The sequence below is a fragment of the Zootoca vivipara genome, chromosome 16, assembly GCF_963506605.1.
Source record: "Zootoca vivipara chromosome 16, rZooViv1.1, whole genome shotgun sequence".
Taxonomy (NCBI): domain Eukaryota; kingdom Metazoa; phylum Chordata; class Lepidosauria; order Squamata; family Lacertidae; genus Zootoca; species Zootoca vivipara.
Window position 1 is genome coordinate 25,288,626 of NC_083291.1, and position 17,198 is coordinate 25,305,823.

The following is a 17,198-nucleotide window of genomic DNA, read 5'->3' on the forward strand; positions in this document are numbered from 1 at the left end:
AAGTTTACCGCCCCATCTAGCTCTACATTGTCTGCACACTGACTGGTAACTGCTGTCCAGGTTTCAGGCAGAGCATATTCCCAGCCATTCCTGGAGATGTCAGGGATTGAACATTGGGTTCACAGGATCACAGCTTTGTAGAGTTGGAAGGCACCAACCGGGGGGGGGTGTCATCTAGTCCACCCCCTGCAGGAATCTTTCACCCAGTGCTTTTTTTCCCTTAAAAAAATGCTTAGGGGTACTCTCATTTTGACTCAAGAAAATCACCATTTTCTAGTTCAAATTGGGAGAAATAAATACAGTAAATGGACAAAAGTACAAAGATTCGCAAAATGTTTAGGGGTATGCGTCCCTCTGCGTTCCCCCAGGAAAAAGGCACTGCTTTCACCCAACGTGGGACTTGAACCCACGACCCTGAGATTAAGAGTCTTATGCTCTACTGTCTGAGCTGTTCCTGAGGGATACCCTGCATAAATTTTAAATATATGCCAACTTTTGTAAACCACGTTGAGTTGTTGTTGTTGTTGGTGGTGTGTGTGTTACACTCAAGCGGTGTATAAATTTTATGAAATAAAATAAACTTAATGAAATTTAATGTAAAAGTGTCATTCCCTTGTTTAGCAGCTTGGACCTATACAGCCAGGATTCTAGTTCTAGGAGTGGGCCTCTGTGGCGCAGTGGGTTGGTGTGTCCAGCTGTTAACCAGAAGGTTGGTGGTTCAAACCCACCCAGGGGCGGCTGTGGGCAGGATTCAGTATGCTGTCGTTAGAAATGTTGGTAATTCAGCAGCTTTGAAAAAAAAATACAACTAAAACTAATGTTAGTTGGATAAATATCAAGCAAATAAAACTGAATTTAAAAAATGTAGCTTTATTTTCTGTGGTTTAAAATGAAGCAATTTGGATCCCTTCATTACACAGACCCTGCGTAGCGCCATCTTGTCTGCTACGATATAATTACCAACCAGATCAGAAGATTCTTGATTGCTTTCCAGTGAAGGGAGGCAGGGTGGGGTGAGAGAAATGTGCTGCACCTTATTCTTGGGTGCCGTAATCATTGGGTTGACGCCAACTAAATTGCCATCAAAGTAGGCTCATTGAAATCTATGGGCACTGCTGTGGGTCTCCAGTAAAGTGGATTTGCTAGTGCAAGGTCTTTTGGCTGCGCAATGGCTCTTCCTTGCCTTCTCCTCTCCCCCATGCATCTCCCCTATCTGCTTTGGGGCTCCTCAATTTTCTGGAGATTTGGGAAGGGTTTGGGGAGAGGAGCACAATGGGAGGTTCCATTGTGCAAATGGAAGTCCTTGCAGTTGTGGATCTACTTTGTCAAACTCCACTCCCTGGTTTCAGTGGGTTTGCTCTTAGCTGGAGTCTGCTCATAGCATCTAATCAATCCCTCATTTGCAGTTCTTTGCAGGTCTGAGTGGCGCCTTGTTCATTGTGTCCGGACTCATTGGGGCCTTCTTCCTCGGGCTGTACGTTGACCGGACAAAGAAATTCACAGAAGCTACCAAGATCTTTCTCTGTTTAGCTGCGCTGGCTAGCATTGGATTTGCAGTGGTAAATGCCATTAACGCTATGTCTCTTAAATTGCCATTATTGGGGGTGCACACCCACAGTGGAAGCTGAATTGCTGAAAGTTGGCTCTGCAGCCTTGTCGGTGCTCAATTTAGATTCTCTCCATGCAGGTGTCTCAGCTGAGAAACCAGACCTACGCTTTGGCAACCATCAGCTCACTCTACGGGTTGTTTGGGTTTGCTATCTATCCTGTCGCTATGGAACTAGCGGTCGAATGCTCTTATCCCGTGGGGGAAGGATCCTCGTCAGGGCTGATTTTTGTGATCAGGTAAGTAGCAGAATCGGGACATCTGATCTCTTCTGTACTACGCACTGTGTAGTTGTAGTGGTAATATATGGATTCTTTCCAAAAGCTTGCCAGGCCAAGGTTAAAGAAGAAAGAACTGGAGCAGGAAAGGGAAAACTCAGGCCCAGGCGTCAGTGGCAGCTGTCCAGGTCTCTCTTGTGTGGCCAATGGGATTCTCCCCAGGCCACTGCCAGGAGCTGGAGTTGGGCAGGTCAGCAATAAAACACTCGGTGTCAGTGCCCTCTTTATTCCCAGAAACCAAAACAACGCAGGCCTAGTGGTCACAACAACAGTTCCCAGTAGGTCTTGCCCCAATGAGGCAGCTGCGCCTTCCCACCACTAAGGCTCCTCCCCTTTCCCCGTCCCCAGTAGCCTAAAATTCTGCTTTCTTGTCTCTCTTTGCTCTGCCCTCTTCATTCCTCTCCATGTACTGGGAGACCAGGGGGAGGGAGCTGGCTCCCTGGCTTCTTCAGCAGCCTGTCCAGTCTCTGCCTCTTAGCCCCCCGCCTCTCCAGCCTCCACTTCTGCCTCTGATTCTGAACTGCTCTCTGCCACAGCCTCTTCCTGCTCACTAAACCTTGTTGCTTCTTCAGCTTCCCACACCTCCTTCTCCCAGTCTGCTCCCTCTTCTCCCTCTGACCGCTCATTGTTGTCCCACCACCATTCCCCTGGCTCCGAACCTTCTTCCCGCAGGGCTTCCCCACTTGGGGTCTCCCACCGCTTGTCTGCATCCAGCCATTCCATGACATCACACCCTCTTCAGTCCTACTTTTGAGGGTTTATGCCTGGCTGAAATGTGCCTCTGAACTCTCATAATGCCTCTTGGTTGCCTGGATAAAGGTTATGTGTGTGTGTGTGTGTAGAAATTCGCCAGCGGTACAATTCCTTGCTCCACCCACTCTTGCCTCTGGCATTTGGTCCCCCAGGTGGCTGCCCAGATGAGAATCTGGTCCCCATTCTGGAAAAGGTTCCCTGACCCTGAACATCACAAATTACTTCCTAGTGAAAGAGAAGACGTGGCTGCAGTCTTCAGATCTCTGAAGGTCTTTGCAGGCCGAAGGTGGAGCAGACTCCATCTCTGTTGCTCCAGAGGGCAGGACCAGAACCAGTGGGTGGAAATTGCAAGGAGACCAATTCTGGCTAAACATTAAGGATAAACGTTCTAACAGTGGAACAGGCTGCCTTAGGAGGTGAGAGACTCACCTTCGCTGCAGAGGCCGGCTAGCCATCTTTCAGGGATGCTGCGGTTGCATCCTGCATTGCAGATCGTGCCTTGTGCATTGTTTCTTCCAGGTTTCCCTCCACCGCCATGATTCTATGCTGTATGGGTTTATTGACTTCATGCACATGCAGGTATTGGCAATCCTGTGCCATTAAGACACATTTTCCAGAGCGGCAGGACTATATCAACAGGATGCTGGGCTTCCAATGGTTTCAATGCAGAGATAATGCTGCAACACACGACCTCATTCAAGTAATGCCAGTTTCAAGAAAACAGACTGGTTAGGTAACAATTGAGAAGGCAGCAGAGAAAACTCCCTTTCCGCAGGAGGCTGAATTAGCACTGGCTCCTTCAAAGGTAGCCGATTTCCAGACGTCTTCAGCACCTGTTCCTTTGCATGGCTGGCAGGTTTGCAGCGGCGTTTCCTGTGATGCAATTGCCCATATATAGGCAAGGGGAACCACATGGCAAGTACAGGATGTGAAGTGAGCGAAAGCTTCAGACAGCTTTCCTGTAGGGCCATCACTGGACTCAGAAATAGTAGAGAACGGCGGATGGGGAGGAGAATCGCCACAGTACGGTTGTATCTAGCTGGCTGGCATATCTCCTACCGAGACTTGATGGAGCATTTACTGAAAGTACAGTGGCCCCTCAGTTTTCGATCGTCTCGGAAGTTGAACGTTTCGGCTTTCAAATGCCGAAAACCAGGAAGTAACTGCTTCGGGTTTTGGAAGCCAAACGTGCCATGCGGCTTCCATATTGAGTTTTCTGGACTTGAATGCTTCCGGAAATGCACACTTTGGTTTTCAAATGTTTTGGAAGTCGAATGGTCTTCTGGAACGGATTACGTTCGAAAACCTAGGTACCACTGTACACTGTGGGTGGCAATTCAGCCAAATCCTCCCCAGAGTAGAGCCACTGAAATTATTTAACTCATTTTTTTAAAAAAATAGGGCTCTCCATACATGGGGGAATCAGCCGCTCGAACCAAAGTTTAAGCTTTTAATCATTTCAAGGCTTTTCAGACTGCAGAAACAGAACATTGAAGCGGAGCATTCTTGAATCCTCTGGTGTTGCCCCTTCTCTCGAAGAAGCGGGAATGGTTTTGAACTCCTCTCTTGCATTGCTCCCTCCCTTTATTCCTGCATGGCAGGGGGTTGGACTAGGTGGCCCTTGGGACCCTCCCAACACTACCACCCTATGATTCTAAGTCACGCCCATTCCTTTCAGCGGGTCTAGTCTGCACAAGACTAGCACGGAGTACCACCCAAAATGTCTGCTCTAGACATAAAAGTGAATCTTGACTGTTATAGACAATATATCCCCCGCCCCCCGTGCACACAAAAAAGAGCCAGTCTTGGACAGTGGTGTGTGTGTGTCATAACCATGCAGAGGAGACTTGCGTGATGGATTGATTTTGTTTCCACAGCCAACTTCTAGGTGTTGTGTTCATGCTTTTGCTACAAAGCCTGGCTGTGGAAAAGAAAGATGCTCCGTTTTCTACTTGCACCTCAGCCATCGGCAAAGCACTAGACTGGTCAAGTAAGTTTTTGTTACGTATTTATTATGAATATATCCTTTCTCTCTCACTGCCTCACATCTGTGGCGGTTTCCTTCAGGAGTGAATATCAGCTACAAGGGGTGGGGGAGGCAGTTTGAGGCACAGCAATGACAATAGAAGTCTCCTTCCCCGACCTGCTCTCTTCCCTGTCTTGCTGTGGGTACTGAGGTTCTGCAAACAAGGAGTCCTCCAGCTTCTTAGGTTGGAGGAACCTCCAGCCAAGGGCCTTTCCATCCGGCCCTTAAGACTCGCCCCTAGACCCATACCCCAGCAGCCCTGCTTCACTTTACTTGCTTTTGCCTGGCAAAAAATGTGACCGTGAACTCTGATCATTGTCTTTCCTGCCCAGATGGCAAGGAGAGTTCGTGCGCCAATTGCGCAAGAGCAAATTCACATTTGTCGCTCACCCACAAGATTGTCAACAAGGTCTCGGACCGAAAAGGGCTCCCCAGCCTGGGTTTACACTGTGTGGTTTCCTTGTAGTGTAATTGTTGACTCGGTTGTAGTTGTTGACTGGAGTTATTTTAGTTGCTCTTAAGGCCTTTAATGTATTTTGAGGCCCTCCTCTCTTTTGGTCTCTGCATAGCAGCAACAAGGATTTTGTCTCGCAGCACTGAGAGACTGCATTCTCCATCATATCCAGGGATGCGGGTGGTGCTGTGGTCTGAACCACTGAGCCTCTTGGGCCCGCCAATTGGAAGGTTGGCAGTTTGTATCCCTGTGACAGACTGAGCTCCCGTTGCTCTGTCCCAGCTCCTGCCAACCCACCAATTCGAAAGCACGCCAGTGCAAGTAGATAAATAGGCACCGCTGTGGCAGGAAGATTTTAGTTGGCTATACATTCTAGTACAGGAGTCAGCAAACTTTTTCAGCAGGGGGCCGGTCCACTGTCCCTCAGACCTTGTGGGGGGCCGGAGTATATTTTGAAAAAAAATAATGAACGAATTCCTATGCCCCACAAATAACCCAGAGATGCATTTTAAATAAAAGGACACATTCTACTCATGTAAAAACATGCTGATTCACGGACCGTCCGCAGGCCAGATTTAGAAGGCGGTTGGGCCGCATCCGGCCCCCGGGCCTTAGTTTGGGGAGCCCTGTTCTAGTAGATTTAAGATTGAATTTTCAATATGAACAGAAATTAATAGCTGGTCTATAGTTACTGATGCTGACCTACTTACTGTGCAATCCTAGCAGTTACTGCCAGGTAAGTAGGCTCAGGATTGCAGCTGGAGTTCCTAAACTGATATTGCAATTCTCATATTTTTAAGCTGCTGGGTTTCATTCTCAACACATCTGTAGAAATATCCTCTCTTTCTCATCGCAGCTTCAACTCTAGTGATGGCTGGAATCTGCAGCCTGGCAGCATGTTTCTTTGTGGCTGCCTTTCACACTAATTACAAGAGGATCTTTGCAGAAATATCTCACGACTTCTCAGTCAACAAAACAGAAGAGGATGTTGCAGTAACAGCAGAAAAATGAACTGCTTCTACTTGAAATCTAAACTAACCCAAGTGCCTCAAGTAAAGTTTAAGACTTTTTGAGACCCCAAGTGCCACAGCAGGTTACAGCTCTTTGGGAACTGGCTGTAGCAAGAGATGATGGTTATCTTAACAGGAAACTTCTCACACGTACAGCCCAAATTTCCTGCCACAGTTGGAGAGGGTCTTTTTCAAGACTGAATGCAAGAAGAATCTACCCCCATTAAAATACAATTTAATCCTTAGTGGTGGTGCTGAAATGCAGCAGAAATCAGGCAAACAACTCCCTCCCCAGTGTAAAGTGTCTGAGACTCACTAAGTGTGGCCATTTTGATTCTTCCAGTGTGTTACACTCCAAGGGCTATTAAATGGAATCAGCATATTTATACCAACCTGAATTCTGTGAACAAAGAAGGGAATGCAAATGTTCTGTAACTATTCATTTCAGTATCTCCCATTGTGGGCGACAGCATATTTCCTTTGGATGAAACATTGTTTGAAAAGTGATCTATAAATGTTTAAATTAAATAAATTATGTTTCTGACGGTGAGGCTGCGAGTGGGATTGCTTATGTAACAAAGACAGCAGCTACCATGCGCAAGAAGGAAGTACCAGCAGGCTCTGGAGAAATTTGTGAAAGGATGCAAAAACTTTAGGGGGGAAACACAATGGGGGACCCCCGCCCTATGAAGGCTGAATGTGCTTAGTAACTTTGTAATGTTGAATTTTTTTGGGGGGGGGAGCAGAATGAGTGAGAGAGATGTGCAACGTCTCCCTTACAGACAACCTGGCAAATAAACTGACGTTATCAAGTTATTACACCATAGGGAACAGAGACACATTCACCTGCTTAGGCATAGCAATGCTAGTTATTTGTGGACTAAGCTGGAACAGTTTTTTACACACTCCAAGTGCCCCAAGGCGTGCACAAGCCTTCTTGTTGCCACAAAACACAACAGGGCCAGCTTATTCAGGGCTCAACAGAAATTAGCAGTTATATTTGTCACAGACAAATTCTAATCAGATGGTCAATACTCACAAAGCAATTGATACAGAATTTCAAGTCAGTGCAAAAATATACATACAATCAAAATGAAACCAAACACAAATACGTAGCAAAAATATACACAGAATCTCTCTACGAATATAGTATATACTCTGAGGACAAACTGATATTTAAATACAAAAAGAAAGAGCACACCATATAAATAATTCTTTTACAGTCATTGCGTGTCAGGACTGATCATTCAAAGGCAGGAAGAAGGGGTTTACAAGGCAGACATCTAGAAACGAGTACACAATAAAAACCCTGTTTAAGACAGAAGAACAAGTAAACAAGTATGATGTGCATTTCTAGCTTCTGTTTAGGCACACAATGTGGAAACGGTTCACCTAACAGTTATAATTTGACAATTACTCTCGAGCGAATTATTAAGCACACAGATTGCAAAGAGCAAAAACTACACAATAGGCAAGCTATTGCAGGTGGTAAATTTTGCATTGTGGCATAATCAGGGGTGCTTTTAAAGCTATTCACTACTAAACTTTGCCCAGCTTATTTAAATGGGTCTCAAAACTTTCTCACACAGTGTTTCTCAAATTTTATTTTTTAAAACCCAGGCCCACTTCTAAGCTTACAGCACTTTCCAAGCCATCTCTTTGGCTGGTGAGCACACACAACCTCTCACACATCAGGACATGTATTCAGCCCACTGTGGGATCTGTGGACTGAGCCATTAATTCAATGCTAGCATTAGAGAAGTCCTACAACATGGCACCTCCGTCTCTCTCCTAATCCAGGTCTTCCATAGGAGGAACCAGGAAGGAGGGAAGCTCCGTAGCCAGAAGCTCTCTTATCTACAGCTTGCAGGGTTAGCAAAGGTAGTTTGGGTGGCTGCAAAGCTCAGTCTCTGCTGCCAGGACAAAAGTGTGTCTGGCTTTCCCACAGCTGGGCCTAATACCTCCCTGCAACTTTCCCCCCATCACCGAAGAGGAAAAGGAGGTAACCCCAGAGTATGAGAACCACTGCATCTACTACCAAAATGAGTAAATGTTTTTCAAGATGAGCCACAGCACTGAACATACGTGCACAGCATATATTTAGACTTCTAATACACTGGTATAAAATTGATGTATTTGTAGTGTAGATGTGGCCTGAAATTTGCAGTTCTACTAGATTAAAGTTCTTATTTAGCCTTTATCGAACAAGAGCAAGAATGTATCTAGACATATTCCTTTAGTTACAAAGAAATGAGCAGAATGACTTACAACAGATACTCATTTTTGCATTTAACGTTTTCCAAATTAAGTTTCTCTCAGCTCATTTCTAACACATTATAGATACTGTTGCTATTTTGAGAAACAGAGCAGTCGTGGGCTCCAAAAGCACAAAATTGTGCCTGTCCTTTATTTGTATAGATTTGGCCAGAATTGGTAGGTAGTGAATAAATTTTAACAAGGCCACATCAGAACAATCTGGCTTAAACAGATTATTGGAAAATTAAACAAACAAACAAACAGGATCATCAAGAGGTGACCCAACACTAAGGATTTGCACATTATACTCATAGCAGTGGTTTTCAAACTGTGCTGTGGAGGTTAAACCTAAGATTCCTTGCAAGCTGATCAGAGATTCTCTTTGGTGAGATAATACACAATGGTGAACAAGCTTCCCTGAAAGACAGCTTGCCCGCCACAATTAATTGTGCAGTGCAATTCTGAATGGGGTGTTCTAGGGCACATTCATTATTTGTACAATACAACTGAAACTTTTACCAGGCTGGGCCAGTTTGAAAATCACTGACTGAGAAGAATGAGCACAGCTAAATACAGACATATATGGAAATTTAAAGCTAAGCAGCTGTTCCAAGTTCTCTCAACTGTAGATATGCAAGAAGGACCAAGCATGATTTACATAAAATGATTCATGCAATCTACCTCATAACACTGCACAGAGCATTCCTTGCTGAAAAGGACCAGCTTTATACAAACCAATTTCACTTTCCATAAAGGAAATAATGCACACAGTTAGCACATGCAATCACTGTGATCAACACACATGTATTTTAGTACTGTCCCAGATCAGGGTTTCCAATCATGTGTGTTTAACACAGGGAAATATGCATGTGTGCTTGTCATATACAATTGCATGTACATGGGAAATTAAAATTCCCTGCCTGGAAGCCATATTTGTGTATGAAGTTTGGCATGTACTGAAATGTTACAAGAAAATGCAGCATTAAAGGGACCTATAAACATACTTTTTATTAAGTCTGATGGGAAGGGGCAGAACCCTGAAAATAGGTTCTTAGTTGTATACAGAATGAATATTTGAATTATCATTTACATCAACGCTACTATAATTGCATAGAAAACCTTCCTTATAAATTATCTTCAGAAAATATAAACCTTCTTAGAAATATTCTAATTCAATATCTGTGTCAACACAAACTTTTCTCACCCTGGTCCTCAGAAGATTTTTAAAAAAACAAAACAACCCATCGCTTTGGAAAGGTTCTACTTAAGAGGTTGTGTCAAGAAAGGCAATTAATACCATTAACTGTCATAAGCAAGTAGACTGACAAGCCTTCCAGTGGAAGCAGTGCATCGATATGGAAGCTTACAATCAACAGTCACCATGTTGTAAACATTAAATTTGCTAACCTAATTGCATTAAATTATGCTACTGTAAGCAATGCAAATATCTGCTTTACATTCAACGCAGAACTATAGGAAGTTAAAATCAAAACGAATGCAGCACCTGTTCCAGTATAACCCAATTCACAACCTTGCCAGTCTGAAATACATGGATTTCAGCTACACATTTTGATGGAAGACCTAACTTAATACAGACAGACAGACAAAGGCTTAACGGCCACATGTGATCGAGAACTGGATCTAAGCAATGGGTCTGGGTTGTTTTTAAATCCCTATTTTGTTTCCACACTCATAATCACCTCCCAAAGCTCCCATGGGAGAGCATCGAAAGGCTTTCCCCCAACATGACCCATAGCAGCTTTGGGACAAATTTCAAGTGGGGAAACATTGCAAGCAATAATAAAACTCTACCTTCTCTAGCGCCACCCAGACCCAATTTGGGGGAGACTAGCTGCTCTGAATCTTACAGAACTATTAGAATATCTGGCTATGGATATTTAGCATAACATATATATTTTTTGATGTAGTGCTTCAGCTCAGTGTGGCTGTAGATAAAGGGCAGACAGAATCATCACAGTAATTTGTTCCCATGGAACTGAACAGGGCTAAATTTACATAAGAGGTTTGGGAATGACTTAGCTCAGGAAGAGAAAGGATCTTTGTACACATCTGATCCAATGCACAGTAGATCCAGTGTGCTGCCCCAATGTCACATTTGCAAAAAGACAGAGCTCAATCTGCACACACCCAAACCACAAGATCTATATACCACAAAATTGGAGAGCACAATGTGCTACAGTCCGATACACGTTGAGCTGTGTGTGCATTGGTCCCAATACAAGCGCTGAAAGCTAACACTGTCCGTTGGTCAGAATGTCTGTACAAGGTTTTACTTTACAAATCTTTTAACACGCAGTTTATATCTGAGCTTAAAAGCGAAATTTCAATTAATTTATTAGTAGCCTGCTATATTCCTCTCCTGAATCTCTGGGTGGGCAACAGGAGGTGTGTTGGGTGTGTGTGTGTGTGTGTGTGTGTGTGTAGTTAAATAGGCATAAATGAATATACTAGAATGAGAAAACTGAATTTCCTGTGGTGTACTTCAGACACGACCTCAATCCTAAAATGCACTTGTACAAAAGGGGCTTTGTATTAAGCTATACCAAATATAATGCAATTTCTCTGACAATTACAAGTGCAAAACAAAGGTAGCATGTAAACAATGGGTGCAGATCCTGATTTTTTTTAAAAAAAGGTCTTGGCTGAAATCAATAATGCAGTTGATTTCAAAGATCCCTGCATGAAGCCAGATTACAGCACTACATTTTTGTCAATGCTGACCTAAGCTTGGACATGAAGATGGGCGCTCTGTACAGTGAGGAAAGCTGCGCTAGTGGTGATAGGGTTTTTTTGTCCTAGAAAGTTGGACCATGCATTTACTTCACAATGTATATAATGGTACACACACACACACACACACACACTCGATTTTAGAAACTACACACACACGTGAGTGTGGACCTGTTCATCACATACAAAGGCAATGTGTTAATTAGCCACAATCCTGACTCTGTTTAGTAAAGAAAAGCATCCAGTACAGATGAAATGCTAGTGCCATGCAAACCATGGCTCACAAATCAGAAGCATGTGCTCTCTCCTCAAAACTCTCCCCCAACTTCCTCCACTGCCTTCCTGGAGTTAACTTTGGTTGCCTTACATTTGTGTCAAAGCAGCCATGATCCCCTTGTAGACTAGAAGTTGAAGTGCGCTTGCAAACCGGGATTACCTCTGTGTTTACACGTGCACCATCACAAACCACGGTTATGCAAGGAAGAGGGAGGAACTGCAAGTTTCTGCTACCCATGCTTTGCAGGGAACTAATGGTACATCTGCACCAGTCCAGAGTCAGGCGAGAAACAGGCATGAAAATAATGGTGATGCAGCCTACTATTCGGAAAAAATTGGTCCCCCATGACTAATCACACCATCACAACTGGAAGCTTCAGTGGTTTCAGGAGAAATGATAGAAACTGGCAGGAAATCCATTCCATCTCCAAAAAGACCCTAAATAAAAGGTTTAAGCACATAGTGCAGATGAACATATTAATGCACAAATGCATCAACATAGTGCTTTAATGAAAGCACACAGTATAAGGACAAATGGATGATGGCATAAAGGACACAAAGCATGAGCTCTGGAGTTTAATTTTTAGTACCCTTGCTATTCAGAAGGAATGACTATCGGCTATAATGTACTAAAAAATACGGTGCAATATTTTTAAACAGTTAAAATATCCAAAAGTAGTAAGACTCTCTTCTGAGTAAATAATTTGAATGTTTTGATAATCATTGCAAACCTCTACATATGCATATATAGCATATGCCTAAAAGCTCAAAAGTTGTTGATCTTAAGCCTCGTCAAAAAGACATAGCCAAGGTATACTTCCAAGTAAATTTAAATTTAGAAAGCATTATCTAAAATGGAAGATCTTTAGCATATGTAGTGAAGTATACTTAGGTCTGACAATGTCCGAGACATTACAAAAAAACAAACAAACAAAAAACCCCAAAGAGGCAAGACTAAGAATGAATTAGATGCAGTGTTGTGCTTTTTGTTTCACCGAATGACCATCTCCCCCATGGACTTAAGAAGGCTTAAAAATGCTTAACTTTGATTGGATGCAGGTGGGAAAAGATCAATAGTGGCCACTCTGCCAGAATCACATACAGGCCAGGATCCAAATGACAATTTTAGGATCACTCGAGAGGCTCATCTGCAGTGGGATTTTGATTTTTCCTTCCAATAAGTAGAATCCAATGCTGTATCCCAATTGCTACTGCATATCTCCCCGGTTTCAAAATTAATTGTCCATGGGCTATTGTTAGAAAAACATCATTAATCTTTGGGTCCCTGTCCATTACCTTAAAAAAACACCAAAACTCTAAAAAGCCACAGCCTACAAATTGAGAAAGGCTTACAGACAAACTATTGCTGAAATAGTCCTGTGAACGTACTCAGTTACAATATTATTAGGCTGACATGTCACTTGGATTAAATATATGTGAAGAATGCAGTAAAAATGCAGTGGGTAAGATTACATTCTGGGAAGAGCACTCTTTGATGTCCTCGGTGAGCTGTCTCTCAATACATCTCCCCAAGACCCCTCTAATGAGACATTGTTCCTTAGCTCACATGAAGTGGAGAAACTGAAATGCAAACAACAAGTTCTAGTTCCCAAACACAAAAACCAGATGCACAAGTATTGCTTAGTGTGCCAGCTTTAGCTTGTTTTGGGCACCTAGTTCACAGATGAAGGGTTGAGTTGGACCACAGACAAAACAAGCTGCCACTTGACTTCAAAGTAATCTCTCTTGGGTTGTATTTAGACTTTGTGCTGGAGATGTACTTCTTGTAGTGCACAGGTTTACTCTAGCCAAGCAGCTGTGCAAACCAGTACTAAATTGTGCAATATTTGTGCATGACAAGAAACAGTAACTTGCTGCAGCTACTTTCTGCCAACAAATTCATAGTGTACTACTGCCATTGATATCACAATCTAAGGGATTTATTTGGGGAAACATACACTCTTCATAAATAGCATATTGCACTGTGCTGTTTCACTAATCAGCAGTGAAAATCAACAATATGATAAACCAAGGTAAGAACAGTTTATGCTTTCAGGGAGAAACTATAAATAACTAAATACAGAGCTTGGTAACCAAAGAGGCACTGTGAGATAGCTCAAGGCTTTGAGCATATTCAGTGAAATTTGCCTCCCCAGCAATATGACAAACTGCATCATCCGAAATGAAACTTGACCATTAGTTTTAAAAGTAGTATTTCATGGGGGTAGTTGCCATTCAAGAAAAATGAGTTCAAAGCCCCCTTGAATATTTCTATTCTACCTGCACAAAATTTTATACCTAGAAGGATCGAACAAGATGAAAAGGGTCTTAAATGTCTATTCACATTCATCTGTGTATCAAAGCTCAGGTTTTTTTTTTTTTGCAAAGAAAGCACCTGCCAATGTTACAAGAAGGTCTACAAAATATGCAGCATTCCCCAGCTAAACTCTGGTTGGTGTGGAAGTACGCTTAAACTGCAACGTGCTCTAGCAATCTGGAAGACAAATGCATGTAACGAAGAAGCCACAGTGTTGTTGTTTTTTGCTGTGTGGAACACAGTGCATGAAAGAGAGCCTTTGTGTAAAAATAGTGCAAATCAGAAATGGGCCCACAAGCAACACTGGGAGCTTTGTGCAGATAAAGCACTGGCAATGCGTGGGGGGTCTCACTGGGTGGGTCCAGTCCCGACGCCACCCTTTCCCCAGGAGACTCTTGCAGCAGTGACTGCCGCGTCAAAATGACAGTGCTCCAGCAGACATTCCTGTTGTGTAGGAACAGTTGTTCTGCAGTAATTACGCATGCAACGAGAGAGCTGCTCACAGGAATACCTGCTGCAAACCAGAGCAACTTTCAGTTCCTTTAGGTTTCAAAGTGTCCCCGGCATGAATGCCTGGTGGAGCGGGAAAGGAGTTGCTCACCTCCACTGCTTTTCTGATGCTGTGCATGCCACCATTTTTTTTTAAAAAAAGCCATAGTTGTGCACAAAAGCTTGATATGTTCTCATTAACTACATACGAAATGGGGCATTAGAATAGATGGCGAGTGCAATACTGCGGCTACCACAGCCCTCTCAGGCTGCTTCCAGATGGAGAAAGGCAGCCTAAGCATATCTGTTGCAAAAGCATCCGAAAGATGCAATGTTGCATCTATAGAATTTTGACCCTGTTTGGGGGTACTGCTACTGCTTCTGCATTCTCTCCATAATTAAATACAACTTGTATTGGTATTATCAGAATGCTAAAGTCACTAGCTATCTTGCTTAATCTTCCTTCTGCGATTAGCAACCGCAGAAAGATACTATCTTCATTTGGACACAATGAAAAACTATGATTTATCTCCTCGTATCCATGCAGTGGCTGATCCCTGAAATGATAAATGATGGTTTATCATTACAGGAATGAAGTGTAGCATAGTTGTGAGAAGATTGGAAGCCTTTATTTCCATTTTTGATTAACTGGTTTCACATCATGCCTAAGCTCTAAATGGTGGTTAATTTCAACTACGGTTTACTGAAACATGCCAGCTTCATAACTCATAAACCATAGTTTGTTCAGGTTCAGATATGACAAGTTACAATTAATCAAAACTGAAGTAGATGCTTCTCATCTCCTTCTTATGATAATACTGGAGAAGGAAGTGGGGGAGAGTGCAAGTCTGAGACTTGATGCAGCTTGTTCACATAACCACAAACCATAGCTTAGCCTTATGTCTGAACAGAGTCTGCACTAACTTTTCCTTGTATGGTCAATATATTTATAGAGCAGGGAATGATTCCCTATAGTTATAAGCAAGGACCTTTCTATGTAGCATTTTGATCATTACAGCCACATCTAGATCTAGTCACATAAGACACACTTTAAAGACAAACAAACATGTAGACCGGTTCATCAACAGAGAAGAAACTAAGGCATATTTCAACTTAGTGTATCAATACTTAACATAACTGGATGCTGATTTGTTTACTAAATTGTGCCATATTTACTGATTATTGGTTTGCCATTCATAGTCTCTTTGTATGTTAAAATAATTTAGGGAATGAAATTAGAAATGGAGAGAAATGGAGAAAACCCAGAAGCTTGTAGTGTATAGAAAAAGATTGTGCAGTATAAAAATAGATAAAAATTATATTAGGTTTTTAGGGTTCACTGGCCGTGTTCACACATTAAACCATCGTTTACCACTATGCATACATGTAGGAAGGAGCCACAAGAGTTATTGTGCTTCCCCTTCTTCCAAAACACCAGAAGAAGAACTTCACCAGAGTTTAGTTTTCCTTTTCCTGAATGTCAGCCAGTCTTGCCTTTCTGGAGTCATGGTTTGCAGCTGGCTAGCTTTGAAACTGAGAACCACAATCCCTGGTCTGGATGATAAGACGTTGTTTACCATTACATGTAGACACAGCCATTGAGTAGTGTGGAAGTGTTCATGCATGCAAGCAAACAAAAAACTAGCTAAATATCCGAGGCACAATCCATACAACGCTGGGCATGCGGGAGGTGATCTCCACTGCATTCAGCCAAGCCCTTCCCCCTGCCAGCTCTCTGCTGGGTGCATCTTTCCAATCAAGGGAGTGTTGAGTAATTTGTGCTTGGAAAGACTTGGAAAGGAGCTGCTAGATCCCTTTTATATGCAGTTTGAAAGAGCCTCCCTTAACTGGAATCTGCCAGGAACGTTGCAGTGAACCTTGGCATGGTGGCAGCACACCTAGTGCAGCGGAAGATGGGATTGTGCCGCTGGAATGATATCCATTTGCTCCCAGTCCTACTTAAAGCATTATTGCACAAGTAATCAGCAACATCACAAAAGTGACAATTTTATCCCTTCACCATGTTTCCCTCTTGGGGAATGCCGGGGGTAGTTTTAAAACTCTTTAAGTAGGTTTGGGGTGTTTTTTTTAAGGGTTAAAAACTTATTTTACAAAAATAAGTGACTCCCAGGGAGAATAAGGCGAGGAAAACGTAGTATACAAAGAGTACGGCATAATTGGATCTCTGCTCTATTGGCTACGGGCATGAAGCAAAAACTGGTTAATGGTTTATGGAAAGGCTACCTAATGCGAACTTCTCCGACCAACACGAGATGCATAAACTAAATCTCATGTCGGCTACAGGATAGGCCCACTGTACAACAAACATGGAAATATAATTACAACAGGCTCTTGTGCAACCAATTCTTAACTTGGAACTGTACAAATAGTTTTACACCAGGCAGATCCATCTGATCTACAGTAGATGTGCTGCGTTTGTTCTGTGGATATCATTTTCCATCAGCGTCCCACTTCATTGACCATCATGCTCTCAGATCTCGAGTCCTTTAAATTTCCTGATTTTTTCTGTTTCTGTTTTGATTTCTTTAACATATGAACCTGTAAGAAATACGTTAAAAACAATCACCACAACATAACTTTTCTTGAAATACATCGTTTTATGAAAGAATTTTCTTTTTTTAAATGTCAACAAGCAGCTTTACACCCCATTTTCTTCTTTCCCATCTACAGGCATTGGTAAAATACATAACAAAAGGCTACTAGAGTAGACTAGAGTTGAGATTTAAAGGTGGGGGTCTAATTGATATGGACTCTTTCAACATTTCAGAGCTTACATACTAAGAAAACAGCCCCCTAGCACAGATGTTACTTATTTTTAATCCATCCATCTCTCTCAAGAGATAACACAGTGCACCTTGGTAAACTGGATCTGGGCTGTGGGTTGGCCAACCCTACCTTAGACACTGCCCATTTTGGATGCAACATCAATTCTACAAGCCGAGATGTGCAAGAGCATTATGC

General features: G+C 42.7%; 2 protein-coding genes across 2 annotated transcripts in view; one reads left to right on the forward strand and one right to left on the reverse strand.

Annotated features, from left to right (window-relative positions):
* Nucleotides 1-6,677, forward strand: part of SLC49A3 (solute carrier family 49 member 3) — a 41,678-nt gene extending 35,001 nt beyond the window's left edge. The window contains exons 7-10 of the mRNA XM_035140450.2: nt 1,407-1,559; nt 1,688-1,845; nt 4,515-4,627; nt 5,974-6,677. Of these exons, the coding sequence (XP_034996341.1) occupies nt 1,407-1,559; nt 1,688-1,845; nt 4,515-4,627; nt 5,974-6,128 (579 nt within the window). The 3' untranslated portion in view covers nt 6,129-6,677. The remainder of the gene's footprint in view (nt 1-1,406; nt 1,560-1,687; nt 1,846-4,514; nt 4,628-5,973) is intronic.
* The window catches only part of DGKQ (diacylglycerol kinase theta), a 74,107-nt gene continuing 60,947 nt past the window's right edge, over nt 4,039-17,198 (reverse strand). Inside the window, exon 23 of the mRNA XM_035140449.2 lies at nt 4,039-16,775. Within this exon, the coding sequence (XP_034996340.2) occupies nt 16,677-16,775 (99 nt within the window). The 3' untranslated portion in view covers nt 4,039-16,676. The remainder of the gene's footprint in view (nt 16,776-17,198) is intronic.